General features: G+C 56.7%; 9 protein-coding genes across 9 annotated transcripts; 4 read left to right on the forward strand and 5 right to left on the reverse strand.

Moving 5' to 3' along the window:
- Window positions 1–31: 31 nt before the first annotated feature.
- Window positions 32–1599, reverse strand: UV8b_01656 (uncharacterized protein; the record flags this gene model as incomplete). The annotated part of the gene is made up of 4 exons (XM_043139154.1): window positions 32–196; window positions 260–701; window positions 817–1061; window positions 1144–1599. 4 exons carry the CDS (start codon window positions 1597–1599, stop codon window positions 32–34), a joined length of 1308 nt encoding a protein of 435 aa, XP_042995088.1.
- A 478-nt stretch (window positions 1600–2077) lies between these two features.
- On the reverse strand, window positions 2078–2608 carry UV8b_01657 (uncharacterized protein; the record flags this gene model as incomplete). Its single annotated transcript, XM_043139155.1, has 3 exons — window positions 2078–2087; window positions 2162–2392; window positions 2580–2608. The coding sequence occupies 3 exons, from the start codon at window positions 2606–2608 to the stop codon at window positions 2078–2080; spliced, it is 270 nt and encodes an 89-aa protein (XP_042995089.1).
- A 563-nt stretch (window positions 2609–3171) lies between these two features.
- On the forward strand, window positions 3172–4844 carry UV8b_01658 (uncharacterized protein; the record flags this gene model as incomplete). Its single annotated transcript, XM_043139156.1, has 2 exons — window positions 3172–3232; window positions 3292–4844. The coding sequence occupies 2 exons, from the start codon at window positions 3172–3174 to the stop codon at window positions 4842–4844; spliced, it is 1614 nt and encodes a 537-aa protein (XP_042995090.1).
- Window positions 4845–5784: 940 nt separating this feature from the next.
- On the forward strand, window positions 5785–7271 carry UV8b_01659 (uncharacterized protein; the record flags this gene model as incomplete). Its single annotated transcript, XM_043139157.1, has 2 exons — window positions 5785–6027; window positions 6138–7271. The coding sequence occupies 2 exons, from the start codon at window positions 5785–5787 to the stop codon at window positions 7269–7271; spliced, it is 1377 nt and encodes a 458-aa protein (XP_042995091.1).
- Window positions 7272–8144: 873 nt separating this feature from the next.
- Window positions 8145–10914, reverse strand: UV8b_01660 (uncharacterized protein; the record flags this gene model as incomplete). Its single annotated transcript, XM_043139158.1, has 3 exons — window positions 8145–8964; window positions 9050–9624; window positions 9760–10914. The coding sequence occupies 3 exons, from the start codon at window positions 10912–10914 to the stop codon at window positions 8145–8147; spliced, it is 2550 nt and encodes an 849-aa protein (XP_042995092.1).
- Window positions 10915–12603: 1689 nt separating this feature from the next.
- Window positions 12604–13697, reverse strand: UV8b_01661 (uncharacterized protein; the record flags this gene model as incomplete). Its single annotated transcript, XM_043139159.1, has 2 exons — window positions 12604–13455; window positions 13602–13697. The coding sequence occupies 2 exons, from the start codon at window positions 13695–13697 to the stop codon at window positions 12604–12606; spliced, it is 948 nt and encodes a 315-aa protein (XP_042995093.1).
- Window positions 13698–15740: 2043 nt separating this feature from the next.
- Window positions 15741–16712, forward strand: UV8b_01662 (uncharacterized protein; the record flags this gene model as incomplete). Its single annotated transcript, XM_043139160.1, has 1 exon — window positions 15741–16712. One exon carries the CDS (start codon window positions 15741–15743, stop codon window positions 16710–16712), a length of 972 nt encoding a protein of 323 aa, XP_042995094.1.
- A 768-nt stretch (window positions 16713–17480) lies between these two features.
- On the forward strand, window positions 17481–18263 carry UV8b_01663 (uncharacterized protein; the record flags this gene model as incomplete). The annotated part of the gene is made up of 1 exon (XM_043139161.1): window positions 17481–18263. One exon carries the CDS (start codon window positions 17481–17483, stop codon window positions 18261–18263), a length of 783 nt encoding a protein of 260 aa, XP_042995095.1.
- Window positions 18264–18735: 472 nt separating this feature from the next.
- UV8b_01664 (uncharacterized protein) lies at window positions 18736–22625 on the reverse strand (the record flags this gene model as incomplete). Its single annotated transcript, XM_043139162.1, has 2 exons — window positions 18736–19117; window positions 19267–22625. 2 exons carry the CDS (start codon window positions 22623–22625, stop codon window positions 18736–18738), a joined length of 3741 nt encoding a protein of 1246 aa, XP_042995096.1.
- Window positions 22626–23219: the final 594 nt, after the last annotated feature.

A 23219-nucleotide genomic window follows, 5' to 3' on the forward strand; every position in this document is an offset into this window, starting at 1 on the left:
AAGGCGGAGTTTGCGAAGCGGTAAGCCCCCATCACGCCCGCGCCAGTATCTTGTTCGTCTTCATGAGTCGAAGTGCGACCATGAAGAGCATGCCGGCAAACGATGTCGCTCCCGCATAGTATGCCGCTGGTCGATACGACGCGACGCCGGATTCTGCGCCCGCCAGCGAGTACAGTCCTGCGGCGATCGGCGTGCCCTGCATTGGCGTCAGCGCAGCTCCCTCAGAGTACTTGGCCCGGGGGGGGGAGGGGGAACGTACCAGGAAGTAACCGAATATCCAGGCCTGCCATAAGATAGGCAGGATTCCCATAGTGTTTTCGGCCCCAAACAACGCGCCAACGGCTACCGTAAACAGGCTGAAGAAGGAACCACAGCCGATACCGTTGACGACGGCGAACAAGATCAACAGGCCGAAGCTAGTGACAAAGGGCCAGATGCACAGCCCGCTCACGCCACTCAGGAAGAGCGAGACGATGATGCTGTTCAGAGGGCCCAGGAAAGAGTCGGCAGCGTAGCCTGCGAAGACGCGGCCAAACGTCGAGGCAAGGTTCCATGCCGTGAGGGCAATAACGGCCGTTGACCCCGACTGGCTGACGGATTTGGCAAACACGGGGATGAAGTATGGAGGGACAAAGACCGGGATACACGAAATGGCGCCACCGAGTAGAATAACAAGGAACTCGGGTTCCCTCCATCGATACCTGGTAAAAGGTGTCAGTGGATGGATGCAGGGTGTGGTGGCTTCGCCGAGAACCACAAGTCGCAAAAAAAAAAAAAAAAAAAAAAAACCCCAGGCGAATAATCAATTTCTCATACCATTGCAGCTTGGGAACCAGGGACGTTGACGTGTGCGGTTGCCTGATGCAATACGCAGCTGGGAGACAAACAGCCCAAAGCAAAAAGCCCAGCAGTCGAAAAGTCCACTCGACACCAACTTTGTCGACGAGTTTGTCGACGACAACACCCATGGCTGCCGCTCCCAGACTTCCTCCGCCAAAGACAATGCCCGTCGCGAGGCCTCTGTGTTTTCGAAACCATTGCAATGGGGCAGTCGAGCAAGGCTGAGCGAGCCGTTAGCGCTACGTTTTGTAAGCATCTCTCGTGTCTCGCCCTGCTTGCAAGACTCTCCGGGGTTTGACATACCAAAATTGTCAGGCCACCGCCGATTCCGAACAAGACCCCATGGGTGATAAACAATGCCCACAGGTGTCCGACAACCCAGCTCGAGAGGAACTCGCCCAGCCCTGCGAATACCGCTCCCGCCAGCGCCACGTCCCTGTATCCAAACTTCCTCACCATCTTGCCAACCAGTATACACGCCGAGACCATGAACGACGTCGCCAGCGATCCGACAAAGGTGAGCGCTGTGAGCGAGTATCCTCTTGTGTCTGCCATGTTGGCCTGCAGTATGCCCCACGAGTAAATCACGCCCATGTATGTGAACAAGGAGCATGATGCCGCCGCGACGACTACCCATCCTCGCCATGTATCAAGGTGGGCTTCATCCTTTGGCGGTAGATCCTGAGGATCCCAGCCTACCTCGTCCGCGGTGTCTGGTGCCGTTAGAGGACGCAATTTTCCCGACGCGTGTTCTGCCATGGGTAGTGCTTCTCATCAGCAAGTTGCAGCCGATGACCTCTACTTTACATGTAGAGGAAAAGAAGAGCAACTCGTTGCAGTCTTTGTTATTATTCTCAATTTCTTTTCTTTCAACGATGCTTCTTAGCATCGGCTTTGAGAAATACAAAGCCGAGCATGACTCCATTTTTTTTTATTTTTCTCTTACGGCTGTGTATCCACTGGTGGGTACGCGCGTGTTGTTGCCTTCAGTTTCTTCGGGCGGTTTCGGCGCACTACCATGTCCCTTTTCCTCGGTTAGAGTTTCAAAGGGCGTTATAGACGATGTGAAAGCGGAGATCAAACCTCGTAACGGGTGTCGTCCGCTGCTAGTGATAGTAGCGATGCAGCAACGGGTCTCGTAACCATAGTCACAGAATCTCGAATGTGGCCTGATAATGCTGGCACAAGGGATCAAGGTTGTGGAGTTTATACCATCAAGTACTGAATGCGAAGTTGCTTATGTGTGGCTATTTGCTCGGTTAGTCAGGCGTCCTGCCAGCGAAGCTGAGAACGTTGCTATGGTGTTTCGAAAGTGACTCACTTGTTAAGGCTTTCGGGTGTGGTGGGGCTTGAGTTTCGGCTTAAGTCTTTGGGTGGATGTGCTATAAAATAGGCAGTTATGAACCAGGCTGATTCATATTCCGATGGGCTACTCGTGCTCGGTCCGCATTGAAGTCTCGGTTGGGTTTCATTTCCGAGGCATCGTGACAATTGAGGCTTCTTCACATGGCGCCGGCCCACAGCTGAGCCTAGCTTCCTCCTCGGAATTAGGCTGGGCAGCCGTCATCTAACAATGTCCCAGCGCGATATTGAAACGTGCCTCTTACATGGCCTGCACGGTCTTGGTTTCGCTCGACGCGTTGTCAAGTTGCTGAATCGCTTTCTCTATGCCTCCTTGGCGTCATTGTAACTGTTATTCATCGCTACATGGTAGGGCGCTCACTTGGCTTTTTTCATACAACCAGTAATCATGGTTTTTTTTTCGCATTTCCTTGAGAGGAAAAGTTGGTGAATTTAGCTCAAAGTTCCTGCCATGAGAGATGGTTCATGAAACTTGTCGAAGCTCCCTCCAAGTTGTGGACGCTGGTGGTGGGTTTCTTGACTGGTTTGGATTGGCTGGCCGCTGATACGTTGAGAACGGTAGGTGTCTTCACGTGACCTCAACCAATATACGATTTGGGCCTAGTCGGTGATTGGTGCTTACAGGTAGGGAGTGCACACGCTATGTACCCTGTACCGTTGGATCGCACACAGGCTACGGACTACGCCGTACTCTGTACCTGGCAAGTAAGGATAGTTTACGCCCCGTTCCGGTTGTTGGCCACGCCATGGATCGATCCTTCTACCGTCGCATTTCCGAGTGCTGCCTCTGCAAAGCATGCCACATAATCTCTACATCCTCTCTTACCATCAAACGACCGGCAACTATCATCGATCCACTATAGCGCGGGCCGCATACATGTCCTTGTAACACAGCAGCACCTTATTTTCCTTGATACTGCCCTTTTTTCATCCACCATTCCACTTCTTAATTCCAAAAGGTGCTCCATCATGAGCGCATCTGCAGCCGTAGCCCGAAGGGCTGCTGTGAGGAACCCCTTGCTAGGAAATGGTAAGCATGCTGCTCCCAATCTTGCTCATCGGGCTCCCGTTGTTGCTAAAATCCGGTAGCTCAGGTTCTCTCACGAGGTCTCACGCCCGCGTTGATGGCCAGGCATGTGGGTAGACAGTCAAAAGTGTCAGCATTGGCTCTGTTAATCCCCGGGCGATTCGTCAGCACCGATCATCATCGACCCGACACTCATACCGGCCCACCTCCGGGGTTCAACATGGAACAGGCTAAGAAGCCGTTGCCCAAGGGAAACAACGCTGCCGCGGCCAAAGACGGCGATGCCAAGACGGCGTCAGCAGGAACCAGTCAACCAGACACAACCACGGAGGAAGCTCAAATGACCGAATTGGCTACCAAGATGGACAATCTTGCGCACGAAAAGGAGATGACCAAGGCAGAGAAGCAGGAAAAGAAGCTCACCATGTGGCAAAAGGTCAAGAAAGAAGCCCAACACTACTGGGACGGCAGCAAGCTGCTTGCTACCGAAGTCAAAATCAGCTGGAGACTGGCTCTCAAGATGGCTGCCGGGTATGATTTGACCCGAAGAGAAAACAAGCAACTCCGACGAACTGTGCAGGATCTGGGACGTCTGGTTCCCTTTTCTGTTTTCATCATTGTACCTCTGGGTGAAGCACTCCTTCCCTTGGCCTTGAAGCTGTTCCCCAACATGCTTCCAAGCACCTTTGAAGGAGAAAAGTCAAAAGAAAAAAAGGCCACCGTTTTGCGTTCCACCCGCAAGGAGGTGAGCACCTTCTTGCGACAGACTCTCAAGGAAACAGGCTTGCCACTGAGCCAGGCTACCGCTCAAAAGGAAGAGTTTGCGAACTTCTTTCGAAAAGTTCGTTCGACTGGCGAAACACCCACGCACCAGGACGTCATCAAGGTCTGCAAGGTGTTCCGCGACGACATGACTCTTGACAACCTCTCACGCCCTCAGTTGGTGTCCATGTGCCGATACATGAACCTCAACACCTTTGGGACGGACATGATGCTGCGCTACCAGATTCGCCACCGCATGAGACAGATCAAACGAGACGACAAGGCCATTAGTTTCGAGGGTGTCGACAGCTTGACGGTATCGGAATTGCAGATGGCCTGTGCCGCTCGCGGTATCAGAACGCATAGCGTGTCCCCGGCCCGTATGCGCACTGACCTGCAGTCGTGGCTCGATCTTCGTCTGAAGGAAGGCGTCCCCTCGACCCTGCTTGTACTTAGCAATGCATACATGTATGGTCAGGGGTCTGGTGAAGGTGCAAGCCAGGTGGATGCGCTAGTTGGCGTGTTGTCCTCCATCCCCGAGGAGCTTTTCCACGAGATTGAGCTCGAGGTTCACAATGCCGAGGGCGCTGCCACCAACAAGCAGCGTCTGGAAGTTCTCAAGGAGCAGCAAGAGCTTATCGAGGAGGAGAATGAACAGAACGAAGAGAGCCAGAGCACGGGCATGGCTACTCCTCGTGATGTCGAGGACATTGATGAGAAGGAAGAGAGACTCCATACTGCTGAAGCGGCAGGCGTTGAGGAAAAGTTGGCCAGCGAAATGGTTGACGCTGAGGGTGAACAAGCTCGGCTTGTTGAGCAACAGGATGCCACAACCAAGGCAGACAAAAAATAAGGCAGAACCGCGAGGGGGGGGATCTGCTCTATTCTGCCACGACTCTATTTTCATATGTTTTGCAGTTATATCGGAATTGGTAAGCTCATTTTTGGACAGGGCTGTATGTATTGATAATTCAACGGCGACAAAAGAAGAAGACGAAGACGGTCCAGGGAGACAACTTGGATGCGTTGTCGAGAGGGCTCACGGTGAAAGCGGTATTGGTATACACATTCTATAGATGTTGCAGCATCGGGGATGGGAATAGACTGCGATTTTGATTTAGGAATGCACGGGTAGACGATACCTACGTTTGAAGCTAGGCACCTAGGCCTGATGTGGGCCGAATGGGCTGCAGACAGGTACTGGGTACGTCCGCCCGGCTGCCTGCGGACTTTGATTTGTTGCGTTGTCAGGTTGTCATCACGAGGCTTGAATTCTCTAGTCTATGATGCGTGTGGAAGCAAAGCTGTATACTATGCATGACTAATCCCCAGTCCTGTCACGTGCGGGACATGCGCCTGCGTTAGATGCTGGGGCCCCACATGGTCGTCATCCACCAGTGACCGAACCACGGGCTCCCAAGGTCACGGTTTCTCCCATCAGCCCATGGCATTTCTCGCACAACCACCTGCACATTATCTATTCATTGAGGCTGTTTGTTGCTGTGGCGTCTCGCACTCTTGCGGGGCCCTTTTTCTGACTCGGTGGTTGGTTTCCTCTGAGCGTCGGAACCCGCATCAACAACGTAGAGCTCGTGAGCTCGTTTGTTTGCTGCACGGGCCCCCGCTCACGCACTCGAGGACGACTCGACGTACTCGACAGCATCTCGACGGCAACTCGACAGCAACTCGACGGCATCTCGACGGCATCTCGACGGCATCTCGACGGCATATCTCGACGCACTCGCAGTCTCGAGCCTGCCCCCGCTCGCAGGACCTCAAGCAAATAAACCACCATGGCCGTGTCGGACCACAACCACGACCAAGAGAACTTCTCCAACGTCTCATGGACAGAGCATGCCACTGATGCCGCTACCCCCACGCCCAACCCCCACGCTCCCACGGCCTCGTCCGCTGCAAGGCGTCGCGACGACCCCCATGGGCTGGGCGCTGAGAAACTGGAGTGCACCGTCGGTAGCCCGCTCAAGGAAAATGACGGCAGCAAGGATGCATTCATTTCTTATTTGATCACTACTCATGTAAGTAATGTGGACTCGTAATGGACTTTCCCCCCCCCGGTTCTTCCGGCAGCAAACCAAGCTGACCCGTTGGGTGATTTCGTGCCTGTTTCCAAAATAACCCCCGGCAGTCGACCTTCCAGTCCTTCCAGAAAGAGACAACCACCGTCCGGCGACGGTTCACAGACTTCCTCTTTCTTTACAAGCAGCTCTCGCGGGACTATCCCGCCAGCGCCGTGCCGCCGCTCCCCGACAAGCAGCGCATGGAGTACGTCCGCGGCGACCGCTTCGGGCCCGACTTTACCGCCCGCCGAGCTCACTCGTTCCAGCGTTTCCTGACGCGCCTCTCCCTGCACCCCGTGCTCCGCCGGGCGCCCATCCTGCACAGCTTCCTCGAGAGCCCCGACTGGAACGCGACCATGAGGAGCCGCAGCGCGCGAGCCAGCCTGTCCTCGGACGCCACCGGCCCCAGCGGCGTCTTCGACAACTTTGCCGACACCTTCATCAACGCCTTCACCAAGCTGCACAAGCCGGACCGGCGCTTCCTCGAGGTCAAGGAGAAGAGCGACAGGCTGGACGAGGACCTGGGCCACATGGAAAAGGTGATTGCCAGGGTGGTCCGGCGCGAGGGCGACCTCGAGACCGACCTCAGGGACCTGGCCGAGCAGTTCCAGAAGCTCGTCGCCCTGGAGCCCGGGCTGGAGCCCGCCGTCCACGCCTTTGCCGCCTCGGTCGAGGACACGGCCCAGCACCTGCACCAGCTGCGCGACCTCACCGACCAGGACTACCTGGGCTCGCTGCGCGACATGCAGGCCTTTTCCCTCAGCCTCAAGAACCTCCTGCGCGCGCGGGAGCAGAAGCAGCTCGACCACGAGCAGCTGACCGAGTACCTCAACAAGTCCACCGGCGAGCGCGACTCCCTGCAGTCCGGCCACGCCTCCTCGGGCGCCGGGTCCTTTATCCGCGCCAAGATCGAGGACGTCCGCGGCGTCGACCACGAGCAGGCCCGGCGGGAGCGCCAGCGCAAGCTGGAGCTGCGCGTCGAGGAGCTCACCAACGAGGTGGAGCGCGCCCGCGCCACCTCGGACATGTTTGACGACGAGGTGGTCCGCGAGGTGGCCGATTTCGAGCGCATCAAGCGCGCAGAGTTCAAGGCCCAGCTGGGCGGGCTGGCCGACGCCCACGTCGCCTTTTACGGCGAGGTCATGGACATTTGGGGCAAGTACATACGGGAGATGGAGAAGGAGGGCATAGCCGCCGCCTAGAGTTGCGTTGCTTTGCTTCTGTCGCAGAAGCCACCGAGACACGAAGAGCGGATGGGGAACACCTGGCGTTGGCCTCTTTTCTTTCTTTCTTTCTTTTTTTCCTTTTCTTTTTTTCTTCTTCTTCTTCTTCTTTTTGTCTTGTTCTTTTTCTTTTTTTTTGCGTCCCTGTCGTCTTCTCTGTTGTTGTGCTCTTGTTGGCGTTGGCGAGGATACCGGTTTTTCTCACCTTTATAGTGTGCGTGGCTGCCTTGCCTGGCACCTGTTTAGCATGGCACGGGGGCGGAGGCAGCCGGGGCGAAAGGGCTTTGGCAGGGAATAGAAATGTCTGGCTGCGGCGGCACTGCTTTTCCAGGATGGTATGCCATGGATGCTGCTGATGCTGTGCTGTGCTGTGCTGATGCTGTGCTGTGCTGTGCTGTGCTGTGCTGTGCTGTGCTGTGCTGTGCTGTGCTGTGCTGTGCTGTGCTGTGCTGTGCTGTGCTGTGCTGATGATGATGATGATGCTGATGATATGCGCAGCGTGAGGTACACCATCATCAGACTAATTTCATCACACAACTGATGCAATGTCGCGCGTTCGCACACCGCCAGACTACATCCCCCATCACTGACGCACATCGTGCACAAGTCCAGCCAGACCAGACCAAATCCCCAACACTGATGCACGCATGTCGCGCGCCCGACGAATAAAGAAAATACACAAGGAATGGCCGGGAATGAAGACGGCCGGATAAATAAATAAATAAGTAAATAAATAAATACATGGAAACGATGCTCGAACCGGCCATCTCGGTTGCCCCCCTCTCACCCCCGGCTCACGCATCAACAGCTGTGCCCTTTTATTCCTGGGGGGTTGTGGTTCTTGTTCAAACATCACTGCTTCTTGTCCAGCAGCTTCGTGTCGTCCTCGTCGTCCGTCTCCCCGCCAATCACGTACTGGTCGTCGTCGTCGTCGTCGTCGTCCGCGCCGGCCAGCCGCTCCGCGGAGCGATCCTTGTACGAGCCAAACTCGTCGTCGTCGTCATCTTCGTCGCCGCTGCCCCCGCCAAAGGCGTCGTACAGCTCGCCCCCGCGGGTTCGGCGGGCCCCCTGGCCCCGTTCCTTGGCGGCCAGGGCGTCGCCTTCCTCGTCGTCGAGCACCTCGAAGTCGTAGCTGCTGCGGGTGTCGTTGCGCAGGCGGCGCCGGCGGGCGATCCACATGTACAGCCCGATGGCCAGGCAGAAGGCGACGATGAGGCTGGCCGCGCCGGCGATCCAGGCCTTCTTCGACGCCGCAAACGTGGGGAACTTGTCGATCCAGGAGGAGGAGGAGGAGGAGGAGGCGGAGGCGGAGGCGGCGGCGGCGGCGGCGGTCGAGGAGGATGCCGTCGCGGCGGGCGAGGCGGGCGAGGCCTCGGCGGGCGTTGAGCTGGGCTTCGTGGGTCTTTCGGGGTGGTCCGTCGGCTGGACCAGCGACGAGTGCGTGGGCGACGGCACGCTGCCCAGGGTGGAGGTGACGGCGGGCGCGGTGACGGTTTGCATCTTGTCGTGGTCTTCGTCGTCCTTGTCCGTGGGCATGGCCAACTTGGTCGCCTTGCTCGCGTCCTTGGCCTCACCCCACAGCTTCAGGTGCCAGTCCACCAGGGCGCCTTGATGCTCGTTCTCTTTGGTGTCTCTCACGACCAGGGTCCACTTTCCGACCCCCTTTTCGCCCCTGCAGAAAGCGCTGGATCAGTATCGTGCCCCCGTGGGCGGAGGGACAGGCTGGGGCAATTGAACACGTTCTGCTCGAGACGTACCAGTGAGCCACGGTCATAAACGTCCAGTCAACGTAGCCAGCCTTCTTGTTGTCGTCCTTTCGCGACGTGGCTATGTGGCTTATCACATTGGCTGGGCTGATCAGGTCCACGCTCAGGTCGCCGCGCCGGGTGTGGTTGACGTTCATGGTCACGGTGACGTGCTCCAATCTCTCGAGATTAGCTCCCTTGATCATGTCCTCGGTCACGTCAAAGCTGACGATCAGCCCGTGGTTTCCCTCGGGAATGGCCTTCTTGACGTGGAGCCATGGCGAGAAGAACCATGCCTGAGGCTTGACCTTTTTCCACGTCTTGGCCTTGTGCACAAGCTCGTAAGAGTCAATCTTGCCGTAGCCAAAAACATGGCTAAACTGCTTGCCGATGGCTGTTTGCTGCCAGTCGGCGTGCTCGTCGGCGACAGGCTTGGCCGTGTCCATGGCAAGATACTGCATGTCTCGCCAACCGAGGTCAGGTCGGACCTCCAGCACCAGGGCAAAGATGCCGGCCGCCAGGGGTGCTGCTGCTGAGGTTCCTCCATGGCCAACAGCGCACTTGTTTTCTCCAACGTCCGTGGTGTGCTGAGACGAGGTTAGCAACTTGCCGCGTTCACTGGGATGAACGTCCCGGGACGGGCGGGGGAGAGGGGGGGTTCATCCCGAAACTTCTTTTTTTTTCTTTCTCTCGTTCCTTCTTCTCCCCTTGCTTCAACTTACTATGGAATCGCCACTACCACTGCTGTACGTGACAACGAGCTGAGCTGAGCAGTGCTCGGAATAGTACGGATGCTGGCCGGCTCGGTCTACTGCGCCGACGGTAATGCTGTAGATGGAGTTGGTGTAGCCGTCAAAGTTGCAGTTGTCATCGCTGGCCGCGCCGTTGCCGCTGGCGAAGACATAGATGGAGCCGAGGCCGCCGCGGCCTTCCTGGATCGACTTGAGCATGGCTCTCCTGATGAGAACGCCGGGCGCCTCCATGGTCCGGCCGTCGTCGCGCGGGCCCCAGGAGCACGAGTAGATCTGGTTCAGGTCGTACTTGTACATCATGGCTTCGGCCTCGTCAGCGTCGCTGATGGGCTTGCTGAGGATGCGGATGCCAGCAATTTTGGCATCGTAAGCGACGCCGATGCCGCAAACGTCGTTTCGCACAGCCGCGACCTCGCCGGCGCACCGAGTGCCGTGGCGGTCGTCAAAGAGCTGAGGGGCGGGTTCGGCATGTTTGTCGTTGAAGTCGTACGAGCCTTGCGCAAAGTAGTTGTCCTTGAGGTCTCGACTCTTCATGTCCAGGCCGTCGTCGATGATGGCTACAGTCGAGTTCTTGCCGGTTATCCCCTCCAGCCACACATCTGTCACGTTGACGTCGTGGCCAATCTGGATCGGGTTGAAGAGGTGCCATTGATCCTTGAATATCGGATCCTTTATTTGGAGCCTCTCCATTACGGACGACTGCTTCTTGACGGCCCAGTCGACGGCGGCGGCGGCATTGCCTGCCCGGGGCAGAACAGCTCCCGCAGGCGGAGGGGGGATAACCCGCTTGTGCAAGTGCTGACGAAGCTTCTGCTTCCTCGAGAGGAGGACCTTGTCGAGGATGTCGGATTCGCCAGGAGCGGAGCGCCTCCTCAAGGCCTGATCGGATAGCTGGCGCTTGACGACATCGCTCCCGGACCTGGGGGCGCTGAAGACGTGATGGCGGGATAGACTGCCCAAGACACCGTCGTGCCGCAAGCCTAAACGTGAGGCGATTTGTTCTGGAGCGGCGCCTGCGTCGAGGTGCAGGACATAGTAATCGTTGTTGACGTAGTCTCTGCTGACAGGGTCGGCGCAAGCGATTGCGGCAAGGCCCAAGAGGCCAGCCAAGGATGCGACCTTCATGTCGAAAAGGGACAGGAGGGGGCCAGCGGGAGGCTAGTCGAGGCCGAAGGAGGCCGAAGGAGGAGGCAAATGAGATGCGGCCGAAGCTGCCGAGCCTGCCGAGCCTGCCGACTCTCGGCACAATCCCGAATAGCAGCGAGGCAGTGTGGGAAAGTCGGAGGAGGAATCGGGTGGCCCTGTTTGATCGTGGTCAGTTGTTCTGCCCGTCGATGGCGGCGACCCAGGCTGAAGTCGAGTTGAGCGGACTCGACGGTTACTTGGAGAAGGCGTACCTCGCAACGGGGGGCAAAAAGAGGGCCCAGGGGGTTGCCAAGCAATGGTTGGGAGGCAAGTTGAGGCAGATCAGATCAGATCAGATCAGATCAAATGAAGAAGTGATGGGCCAGCAGCATGTTGATGTCGTGCTCTGTCTGTCTGTCTGTCTGTCTGTCTGGTCGGCTTTGCCGCTTTGCCCAGCCGCTTTTGCCAGAAACGCAGTGGGGCTACGGGCGCCCCTAGCGTGCCCCACAGCCTAAAACCTCTCATCAAAGCAAAAGCCGTCTGGTGCGTGCCGGCCAGCTGCTTTAGGTAAGCGAAAAGACAGCCCAACCCTCTTTTCCTGGGTATTTCGTATTTCGCCGTTGGGTTTGGCACTGCATAGCACTGCATGTCTTTGTTCCTCCCATTGCTGCCGAGTCCAGGGCACCACCGCGCTAGGATGTTGGGGGTTTGGCGTTTTAACCAGGTACATTCATGTACCTGGGTAGCTACAGGTACCTCCTTATGTGAGATGGGTGTCCTGGCGAATCTAGAATTCGTTAGCACCTATTCGCCGGCACCCATTCGCTGGCACCCATTCGCTGGCACCCATTCGTTGACACCGACTCCAGAGTCCGTGCGATGCATTTTCCGCCCGTACGGTACGGACGTACATGTATGTACCTTGGTTAGGTGGGTCAGTCATCACTGGCTGGGTTCAGGGGAACGGTCCCAGCCACCTTCCCTGGGCACGCACCCTCCCAAGACAGCAACATGTAGTCCGTACATAAGCATACATTCCTCTTACCTCCTGGTTGTCATCACCAAGACCATCACAGCCTAACGTATCAACAGCACCAAAGCTTATGCCCCGCTCTCAACATCATCGGGAAGCCTCATCATCATCACAAGGCTATTCCATCAGGCCCTCTGACCGTATTCTCCCTGACCACTTGGCTTCGAGAGCAATACTAGACCCCTACTTCGACAACACCAGCGATGCTCCTGGTGCCGCTATATGCGTTGATGACGCCTGGCTCCTCGTTCGATTATTCTGGCGCTGGTGCCGTAGCGTGGAGGATCCAAAGGTATGTAAGTACCTAATGTAAGTCTTTCTTCTTGGTGTCGAGTCTTGAGCCAGCAGGCAGCCCAGCCACCCAAAGGCATTCTTTCCTCGACAGGGTCTGAAGTACTCCAGCATCTCCTAGACAAGTAAGATGCGTCATTATCAACGTCGCAACTACTACATTCTAAATAAATCATCAAATCATCAAATAATCAAATAATCAAAACGCCAGCTTCGACACTTCCCAGCTCAAGCTGATTGGAGCGCCATTCGCCCGGTTGACTTTGGCGCAATCAACTTGTACCGCCTTGCGGGAGAAAAAAAAAGAAAAAAAAAAAGAAAAAAAAAAGAAAAGAAAAGAATAGAAAAAACAAGAAAAGGACAAATCACAGTGCCTGCTCCTTGTGAATCTCAATGCTCGCGGGTGCACCTGTCAGCTCCTTGCATTTGGCGTACAAGACAAACTGCCCAGACACCAACGCGCACGTCATGACCAGACGAGGTCCCAGGCCAGTCAACAATAGCCTCCTGGGACCAAACTCGGCCGCAAGTTGAAACATGCGACTGGTGGCGCTCTGGTTCTTGTCGCCAGCCCCCTTGTTGATTGCCGACAAGAGCGTATCTGCAGGGTGAGACAAGACTGCTGCTGCCGCACCAGCAGCCAGCCCGGACGTAAGCTCCACGCCAGTCGACTCCAGACTGCTCAGCTTGGCTTTTCGTTCCGGGCCCATGGCTCGATAGAGCATCTCGTTGACCGCCTCGTGAGCAGAGAATTGCCCGACCGCAAAGGGAACCTGCTTGAACAGGAGGGGCACGAATCCCGAGTAGAAGCCGGCAAGGCCTTCTTGACGGGCCATCTTGGTGAAGCCCGACGCAAGACCAGCCGCATACCCGCGCTGGGACACCAAGCGGATTCGGGTGGCTTCCAGCGGGCAGAGGAAGATGTCGGCCAACAGCTCCGCCGTAGCGCTAGCGCCGAGGTAGATTCCCATGCGATGGTTGACGGCTTTCTCTGGGCCGCCACCAAGTGCGATGTACTGCTTCTTGAAGAATTCGTAGCCGGCAAACTTGGCACCGCCCTGGACAAGGTAGCCCACGGCAGTTGGGCCGAAACCCGTCAGCAGCGCCGCTGCCCCCTCCTTTGCGACAATGCTACGCGTAGCCCGCACCATGTTGAGGCCCTTCATCGCATCATCGACCTGGATTCGCGTCTTGACCACGTCAATCGGTGTAGCGGCCTGCAGAAATAGGATCGACTGGTCAGCACGGCACTCGCACAAAGCATGTATAAAAAAAAAAAAAAAAAAAAAAAAAGACCTCGCAACTTGAGGCCCCCTGCAGTTCAAGTCCAATCTTCGTTCGTCAAGATGGGTGGCATTCTCACCGCATGTGTACTTGTGGCTGCGAGCGCTCCTGCTGCGAAGAACTTGACATGGTCGCCGACGGTGAAACTCGGCAGCTCACCACCTCTCGAGGCCATTTGCGAGACGAAAGGAACGTCGAGCCGTTACTGAGGTACTGAAGCGCAACCTTGTGTGCCGCGGGCGCGCAAAACGAGGAGCGACGGCTTTGATTCGAGGGCCAGGTACGTGGTTGGGAAGACGCGAGCTTTGGAACGGCCAAGAGGCCAATTGATGCCGCGCTGGTATCTTGCTTGGTTCTTGTTCGGGAAAGGCGGGAACGGTGGGAACGACGTCATGCAAACCCGGCTGCGGCAGCCGCTTCAGCTGCTGGAAGGCATCGGGATCGATTGATCCTTCCCTGCCCACTGCAAACGAGCCCTGCCCAGCGGAAATCCGGCTCTCTGGTCGGGTTTGCCTCCACCAGCTAGCTCCACGTCCATTGTGCATTTCTGCCTCTTTGTTTTACCTGACAGATCTGGAGAGGCTATCCGTGTTGGAACTTGGAACAGACTTTGCGTCAATTGAGCAAGTGACCTGTCATGCTTCCCTGCCGCTGCAGGAATGCGCTCACAACTCGCAGCCATTGCTTGGCTGCCGACAAATCAGACGTCACGGAGAACTTTGAACCCATGCTTACTTTTTCTGGCGACCCATGGATTTCATTTTTAAAACAACTTTCAGCCCGGAAAGTAGTCGAGTCAACAAAACTTGTCCTTCGTCATCCGAAACCCTGAACTGAACTCCTCACTTCCCTTTGGCATGGCTTCATTGATGGGGCAGGCTCAGCTTGGCACTTGTTCCGCCTTCGGTTGCTCGCTTCCCGACTTGCCGCCATGGCTTTGGTGACTGCCCTCTGTATAAACCTCTCTCGTCGTGCCGAGACTGAGACGGAGGGGACGTGGGCATCCAACTTTCTGCCTGGGTTCGCGGATCACAAAAATCTCCGCTACGGCAACTACTCACCTGTTGAACGGACTTTGAAGTCGTGTCCAGATGACCCAAACGCACACGATGTGAGCCAAGTAGAGATGGGGCCCAACAGCTTGCCTCGGACACTTTCCACGTCAAGCTGCTCCGTACTGGTCTAGCTTTATCCCGTTGTGCCTATCTGGCTTGGCTCAAGACAATTCGAGCCTGCAGTTCAACGACTTGTTGTGGCCAACGCTCGAGGAATAAACCCGACCACCGGGAAGCTTGCCAACGGGGATGATCATCCGCCCTTTCCCGCTCGTACGATGGAACCTTCATGCTCCGCATCACTTTCCGAGTTGTGGCCAGTCCCAGCAGACTGGGACTCCTTATGAGCCTCGATTGCGCGTTGCGATGGAGCCAACGGACAGGCCAACCCTTGGCAAGCGAGCCAGCCTGCTTCCGCGACTCTGGAGACAATATGCATGGCGTCTGCAACCCCCCAGATAAAGTAACCATCCACATCATCTACGGCGTGTGTGAATGGATAGTCCGTAGCTTCTGCTCGATCCGTAAAAACCCGCCGAGTTTCGCTTTGTCTAAACCAGCGTACTGGGAATAGGCGTCCAACGGCACTAAATTTACCGCAACGTCTAGGGTGCTGCAGCTTTTTTTCTTTCTTTCCTTCCCTCCTTTGCTTGTTCGTCTGAACCATTGCGCAAGAAGGCCATCGGCCGTACCGAAAGGGCTGGACTTGAATGCCTGCGCTGATCCAGTCACCCCTCGCCTTCCTTCGCATACGCCACGCGCCGGAAGCATTTCCTCCTGGGAGACCCGGTCCTCATTGGGGAAACAAAAATTGGAGGAAGCATGCAGGCCACCCAGGCTGCTGTACGGCGACGACCCAGCAATCTGGTTCTGGGCAAAACACGTTTCTCTCCCTCATCCAGGGCAATTATCGCTACTCCGTACGGAGTACTTTGAAAAAGTTTCTTAAAAGGGGCGCTACCGCAGATGGTTGAGGACCAAGGTTCTTTCGTTGTGTGACCATCGTTTGCTGGATATTTCAGCATCCAAGCAACGTTAAAGACACGAGCCTTGGTTCCTCTCCCTGCTTTCAACCTCTTCTGAATTTACACCCCCCGTTAGCCTGACGGGCTTGTCGTGTCTCGTCGGGTTGCTGAAATAACGCTGACATGGCGTTTTTAAAAATGGCTTCGGAGGACGAGGTCGAGACTTTCTTCTTGAATGGAACGGAAAATGACAAAGGGTTGGGTCAATACACACCCCCGGCATCTTTTGCGCAATCAGTACGAATACTAAAAGGATCCGGGTGTTGTGACGACAGTTCGAGCATGGCCGGTAAGCATCAATACAACAGCATGTCCGATTCTGACGAGGCCAAGTCCCCGTTGATGGCTCTGGAGCACCAAGAGACTCGCATTCCCGACTTGGTCCACGAGAATCCACCGTGGGTGGAAACCTCACGCGCGAGCACGCCAGGAGAGACGAGGCCGCCTTCCGTGTCATTTTCCCTTCAATCATACCTGGATGATGAAAATGACCTGGAGAAGAGGCTCGTGGGAGCTGCGGAGCTCAGCCCAGGTTTCCAGGCACATCACATGGTGAAACAGGAGGTACGGGCGCAAGGGTCGAACCACAAAGCAGCCACAGCCGCCTCGGCAGCTCTGCCCGGCTTGGAAACGACCAATGTTGACGACGGAGGCTTGTCTCAATTGCCGGCCATGTCGGCGGCTGAGGAGGACGGCACAGACGCGCTCACTCACGAAGGCATGTCTCTGGGCTCGCACTCTCCACGTTCAACGACGACTCGGGCATCGGCTTCGACCCTTTCATCCAAAGGGTCGTCGAACGACCAGGCCTTGGCCCCTGGCTCGGTCTCTAGTCGCCACGTAGCTATCCATCGGCAATTGGAAGAAGCAGGATTATCTGGTCTTGGTGATGGATCCCACAGTTTCAACTTGTATCATCGGTACGAATCGTTTGACCTTGCAGATGTCTTGTTTTTTTATTTTCCTTCTTTTATTTTTTTTCTCAAGTCACTGGCTGACGATGCTGCTGCAACCAGGGCCGGTACGTTGGACACGAAACGATGGCGCGTGCATAAAAAGAAACGGATGGTGCGTCGTGGGATGCGAGAAGAGGGTCAGCAGAAGAAATAAGAAAAAGAAGGCCCAGGCCTGTTGACTACCAGACGCCGCCAACTGCAGCCCCCAGGATGGCTTGCTTGCAGTACACTGTGCACTGTGCATGCGTTGTGTGGCCTTGCGTCTGGTCCCAGCCCACTCACCCCACCACCACCACCACCACTCACCCCACCTCGTCATTCCCGCAACCCCACCATCCCCACAGGGAACCGGAAAAGAATGTGGTTGCAAACGCAAGAGCCAAAAAATTTTCTTCTCTCCACAAGGGTGTATCTATTATATTTACCAGCCGTGATTTGCAACCAGCAAGCTCGGGACTCGAGGATGGCGAGTCGGCGGCTCCCTCCGGCCCGGTTAGCTCAATCGGTAGAGCGTGAGACTCTTACGAGTGCACGTAATCTCAAGGTTGCGGGTTCGACCCCCGCATCGGGCTTTTCCTATAATTCACACGATTGAGATGGGGTTCCGGCTTCTGTTTTTTTTTTTTGTTTTTTTCCTTCTCTTGCTCTTTTCTTTTTTGGGTTTCTTCCTCTTCTTGACTCGGGGCTTGGTTTGCAACTTGCTTGGCCTTTTGCTGTAGCTGGTGAAATCGGATGCGTTGTAGACACCCAGACCACCTAATGTACCTCCTAACTGTCCCAATGTCTGGTACGTACCTACCTAGTACTCTAACCCAAGGCAGACGCCGCAGGTGCACAAGACGATCATCGCGCCTGCCTTCCTCTCCCCTCCTTTTGCCCCTCCTTCCCTGCTCCTCCTTGCCCTCCAGCCCCGCCGCCCGCGATGCCCTTCACGCCCGCCCTCATCGTCGTCGACTTCCAACAAGACTTCTGCCCGCCCGACGGCGCGCTCGCCGTCCCCCACGGCCGCGCCATCGCCCCCGCCGTCAACGCCCTGCTCGCCCTCCCCTTCGCCCTCCGCATCGCCACCCGCGACTGGCACCCCCCCGACCACATCTCCTTCGCCGCCAACCACCCCGACGCCGACGCCGCCGCCGACGCCGCCGCCGTCGCCACCGTCGTCCACCCCGACGACCCGGCGCGCTCCTACCCCACGCGCCTGTGGCCCACGCACTGCGTCCAGGGCTCCCCCGGCGCCCAGCTCGTCCCGGAGCTGCACCTCGCGCGCGTGCACGCCGTCGTCGACAAGGGCCGCCACCCCCGCGTCGAGATGTACTCGGCCTTCTACGACCCCTTCCGCGTGAGCGACTCCGGCCTGGCGGGCATGCTGCGCCGCCGGCGGGTGACGCACGTCTTCGTGGCGGGCCTCGCTGCCGACTACTGCGTCCGCGCGACGGCCGAGCACGCCGTCGACGAGGGCTTCGTCGCCTACGTCGTCGACGAGGCCACCCGGCCGGTGTGCCCGGGCGAATGGGCCGCTTGTCGCGAGGCCCTGGCCCGGCATGGCGTCGGGCTGGTCTCCGTCGCGGGGGACGAGGTTGGCCGGGTCAGGGCGCTGGGGGGGTCGGCGTCGAATGCTGCCTCGGACGCCGGGGACGAGGCCGCTGCGGCTGGCGGCCCGGACGTACGCATGTGTGGAGATGAAAGCGCATCGGCTGCCGTGTAAAATGGCACATGTTTGCAGAAACCCCATCTTGCGGAACGCATCATCAATCAAGTGTAATTACAACTGCGGTCGAGTGCTCTGGTATATACAGCCAACATCTCACTCCTCAGACCTTACAAGCGTTGGCCACAGCGCGCCTACACGGGACAAGACCACCCACGTCTTGTCCGTTGCTAGTTTTTTTTTTTTTTTTGCCTTCCTTTTCTTTCTTCAAAAAGAAAAAAAAATTGGCGTGGCTGCCTATTCCATGCTGTCATGAGACTCCCAAAAATGCAGAAGTGAAAAACTCCCCCCGCGCGCAAAATAAAAAATATAAGTTGGCAAAACAAGAGAGGATAGGCAAAAGAAGAAAAAAGCAAGAAAAAAGGAAAAGAAAAACCAAAAAAAAAAAAAAAAACCGATTTGCTAAGACGCCTCGTCTCCAGCGACAATGTACCCTGCGCCGAGCCGCTTTTCCCCCAACTTTTTCGCATCATCGCTTGGATCGTTGCTGAGCTGCAGCGCTCATGTTGCACTTTTCTTGGGCACTGGTCATGGCCAGGGAGACGGGTGTCATGGGGGAGGGAGCCGGCGTGCTGGTGCGCGACGGGGCTGCGCTTCTGTTGTGCTGCATGTGAGCCTTGACCAGGTGGCCCGCTTGCAAGGCGCTGCAGAGTGACAATTCTCCGGCGAGAACGGAAGCTCCAATGATACGAGCGAGTCGTCGAGCATTATCTCCGGGGTTGGTCGGGTGAGAACCGCGTACGCCAAGCATGTCGAGCATGGCACTCTGCGGTTCCAGTATCGTACCGCCGCCAAGAGTTCCAACCTCGAGCGACGGCATGGAGACGGCAATCTGGAGGGATCCGTGGAGACTGCGCGGAAGGATTCGGTTAGCGACTGGCTGTGATACAAGGTCGGTAGGGAAAAAAAACAAGGGAACCAAGATGATGAAGATGAAGATGAGGATGAACAAGAAGAAGAAGAAAGGAAAAAAGGAAAGACACGCAAGGGGGCATCGTACTTCTTCATTGTGGTGATGCAGTTGCAACTTTCAACCACCTGCGCAGGGTCTTGACCCGTGGCCAGGAAAATAGCAGCTACAATGTTGGCGGCGTGGGCGTTGAAACCGCCAATCGAGCCGGCCATGGCAGACCCGATCAGGTTCTTGGCAATGTTGAGCTCCACCAGCGCATCCACGTTGCTCTTCAGGACCGACTTGACAACGTCGCCAGGAATAATGGCCTCGGCGACAATGCCCTTGCCGCGACCGTCGATCCAGTTCATGGCGGCGGGCTTCTTGTCGATGCAGAAATTGCCAGACACGGTGACAATGTTCATGTCGTGGAAGCCGCCCTCGGTAGCCATGACGTTGAGCGCATGCTCGACTCCCTTGGAGATCATGTTCATGCCCATGGCGTCACCCGTAGTCGTCTTGAACCGGATGTACAGGTTCGTCCCGGCCAACGCAGTCTTCATGTGCTGCAGACGAGCAAATCGACTGGTCGAGTTGAAGGCCTTCTTCATGGTGTTCTGCCCAGCCTCGGAATCCAGCCACAGCTTGGCGGCACCGGCACGTTCCAACGTTTCGAAGCTCACGCAGGGTCCGCGGGTCATTCCGTCGCTGGTCAGCACGGTAATGGCACCGCCTCCCGAGTTGATGGCTTTGCAGCCACGGCTGGTGCTGGCAACGAGGACGCCTTCGGTGGTGGCCATGGGGATGAAGTAGCTCTGTCCGTCGATGACGAGAGGGCCAGCCACGCCTACAGGAAGGGGCAGGTAGCCAATCACGTTCTCGCAGCAGGCACCAAAGACCCGTTCCCAGTTGTAGTTCTCAAACGGGAGCTTGGATTGATCCAGTCCGTTGGTGAGCTCCGAGGTGGCCTTGTTGCGAGCAATGATGGTGCGGCGAATCTTGACGGCGCGAGTGAAATCCTTGAGTGCCTTTTCGAGAGCGTAGCCGGGGATTTTCCCGCGCATCGACATGGTCACAACCTCCTCGTCATTGAGCTCGTGAGTTCGCTTCTCCGTCACCAGCCTCTCGAGTTCCTCGACTGACCGATGCTCCGACGGATAAGGGGATCTGGTGGGTTTCGTTCGCGTCATTTGAAGACCCTCCCCTTCGTCATCCGTCAAAGCAGGAGTAACGGGCTCGGTGCGCACAGGTGTAGGAGGGGCGAATTCGCCCAAAGGCAAGGTGGCAGATTCGGTGTCGTTGAATCTCTGCGCACGGGCGAGTTCGTTGCGGTCAATGCCGTGGTCGGGGACATTGGGATCCTTGATGCTCCAGCGTGCCACGTTGAACAGATACCCGTTGAGACCGACGCTTAGCGCGAGAGCAACGATAATCCACCTGGACAGCATGGGGTCCTCCAGGCTCTTGAAGAGGCTGCCCACCATCCGTCCGCCAACGCCGTAGTTGTCGAATTGCGCACTCAAGTCGCCTGATCCCGCCCCGGCGTCGCCAATGGACGATGTCAGAGCATAATGGACAGAAGGATACTCGAGCTCATACTTGATGGGAGTCAGCACAGTGACCCAGGTCGCCTTGCCGCTGGCCTTGGCCGCGGCCAGAATGGCGTCGAGGCCCCTGGAGGCAACTTTGCTGGGATCGACCGGAGGAGTCGACACCACCCCGCCGAGCCCGGCGGCCCATGACCGAATCGTGGAGAGCGATGACGCGCTGCGGAAAGGAATCGTGCAGATGTTGATGGCGTTGATGAGGACGAACCCAGAAATCATGAGCACCTTGAATTTGGGGACGCTACTGCTTCGCATGCGACCAAAAAGCGTCGTGCTCTTGGACCCGGAGCCACCCGTCTGGGACCAGTCATCGTTGCTCTTGGCCACGTTCTCGGCCACGCGGCGGCTCACGCCATCAGCCTCCAGTGCCATGCGCATGTCGTAGTGTCGTTTGATACGGTTGATCTCGAGCTTGATGCTCAGGATCGCGGTATAAAAGGTGAAGAGAAGGATGCAGTCAAAGAAGAGAATCCAAGCGGCCAAGAAGCAGAATTGTTGCAGGCCGCCTTGGACCCCCGAGGCCGCGCCGAGAGATAGAATCAGAATTTCAATGGCGTAGTCGCGAAGAATCTCGTAACCCTTCTCCTTGATGGCGGCCTGGATGGCATAGGAGATTATGCCTTGGGGTTTGCTCCCGGCGTCGGACTCCTTGCCAGGCTTGCCATCGCGTCCCTGGGTGCGACGGTGCTCGACCGCGTGGCTGAGCACTGCTCGGGTGAGCACAATGTTTTTTTCAAACCCAATGGTGACGACGAGAAAGGGCAATCCCTCGGACAAGAGGATGACGCTGATCGGGACGCCAAGCCTGGTGGTCACGGCCAAGCCGAAGAGAAATGCGAAGCAGGAAGAGAGCAGGGTGCTCGTGCCCAGCCAAAAGTTGGACCCCATCCTCCTCATGGAGAGGAAGAGAGATACAAAAGTGAGATGCATGGACAGGTAGCCAAGAACCATGATGATGATGTCGAGTGTTTCGGCGTTTTTCAAAAGGTCGATGAACTCGACCCATGCGTTGCTGAGCCACTGGACCAGAGAAGTACGGGAGTTGACCTTGGCAGCCTTCATGATCCACTTCTTCTTTTCCCGCCCATGATGCGTGGTGGTTTCTTGGGCATCCTCGTCGGGAATCTCTTGTGCGGCGGCGACAAACTCGGGTGCCTGGTCGTAGGGAATCGAGTAGGCGAGGATGCTGTCCTGAGTGTAGGTTGTGAAGGAGTTTTCGGTCGCCGGGAGCGGTGTTATTGAGAGGTTCTGCGGCGTCGGGACGACATGCGAACGGGGAGCGGAGCTGCGCGAGTCGGTTGACAGCGTATCCGGGAAGACAAAGGTGAGAAGAGCCAAGTGATCAACACGGGCCGCGGCCGAGGCGGCTTGATCGACACTCGGCAGCCATTTCCAAGCGGTGTCGGGTCCAGCGCGCAGATCTCGGCTGCCATCGACCAGGGATGACCAGTCGGCTTTTCCCAGGGTTGCACGACCTTCAAGGAGGCTGCCCTGGAGCAAACCAACGTAGGACGTGCTGGCCAAGAGGGCAATGACCACCACGGTGTGGATAGGATGCGAGCATGCCACTTTTGACAGAAACTGCAGCAAGGGGGTAATCTTCTTGCCAACCGGCGAAGGGGCGGGGGAGATTGCGGAGCGGTCAGGCTCGCCGCGGAAGCGGGTGGGCAGAAATGACGAAGATATCATGTCGACGTTGTTTGAGAAGGTGACTCGACGGTTCGGTTTACGACATTTGTTCTTGCGGGGATCCTCGGCAACGGTTTGGTCTAGACAAAAAGCAGATTGCGTGTGAGCAGACGGCTTTGATGCTGGCGGAGAGCTCAATCGGTGAATGACGAGGGACGAGGTAGAGACCATGATGTTGATGATGCAACGACTGGGCAACACCCAAGTGAAGCTAGGGGGTTGGGGTGATGTTCCCAGAAGGCATGGCCGGGGGGGGGGAAAGGGGGAAGATGAAGCTCAAAGACAAGAAGAGGCAGATGAGAAGACATCCCGAACGTACTTGAATTATGAAGCAGACGAAATGACTCGTTCGACACGGACGCTGTGGCTGTCACGAAAGCATAAATCGGCGCAGGCTGTCGTCAATCCAAGGTGGCGGCCAAAAAAAAAAAAAAAAAAAAAAAAAACTCGATTGTCGTTGCAAAAGGAGAAAACGCGGGGCCCAATGCGGGTTCAGCTAGACCTGGAAGGCTGGAACCCTAAAGACTGGGGAAACAACAATAGCAAGGAAACCTCTCCCAACAGGTAGGTAAATGGCAAGTGGCAGTCTCACACAATGCCGCAGCGATGGAAACCAACCTGCACGTTTCTTGTCGGGGCGTTGTGATGACAATGGAGGGAACGGGAACAAGACATGGAAGCCGTGCTGTGCTGGCTTGGCTGGGTGGGCACTGGGAGGCGAGCAAGAGCTGGCGCCGGCGCCCACCTCGGGATTGATTTATGGGG

The sequence above is a fragment of the Ustilaginoidea virens genome, chromosome 1 (assembly GCF_000687475.1).
Source record: "Ustilaginoidea virens chromosome 1, complete sequence".
NCBI lineage: Eukaryota > Fungi > Ascomycota > Sordariomycetes > Hypocreales > Clavicipitaceae > Ustilaginoidea > Ustilaginoidea virens.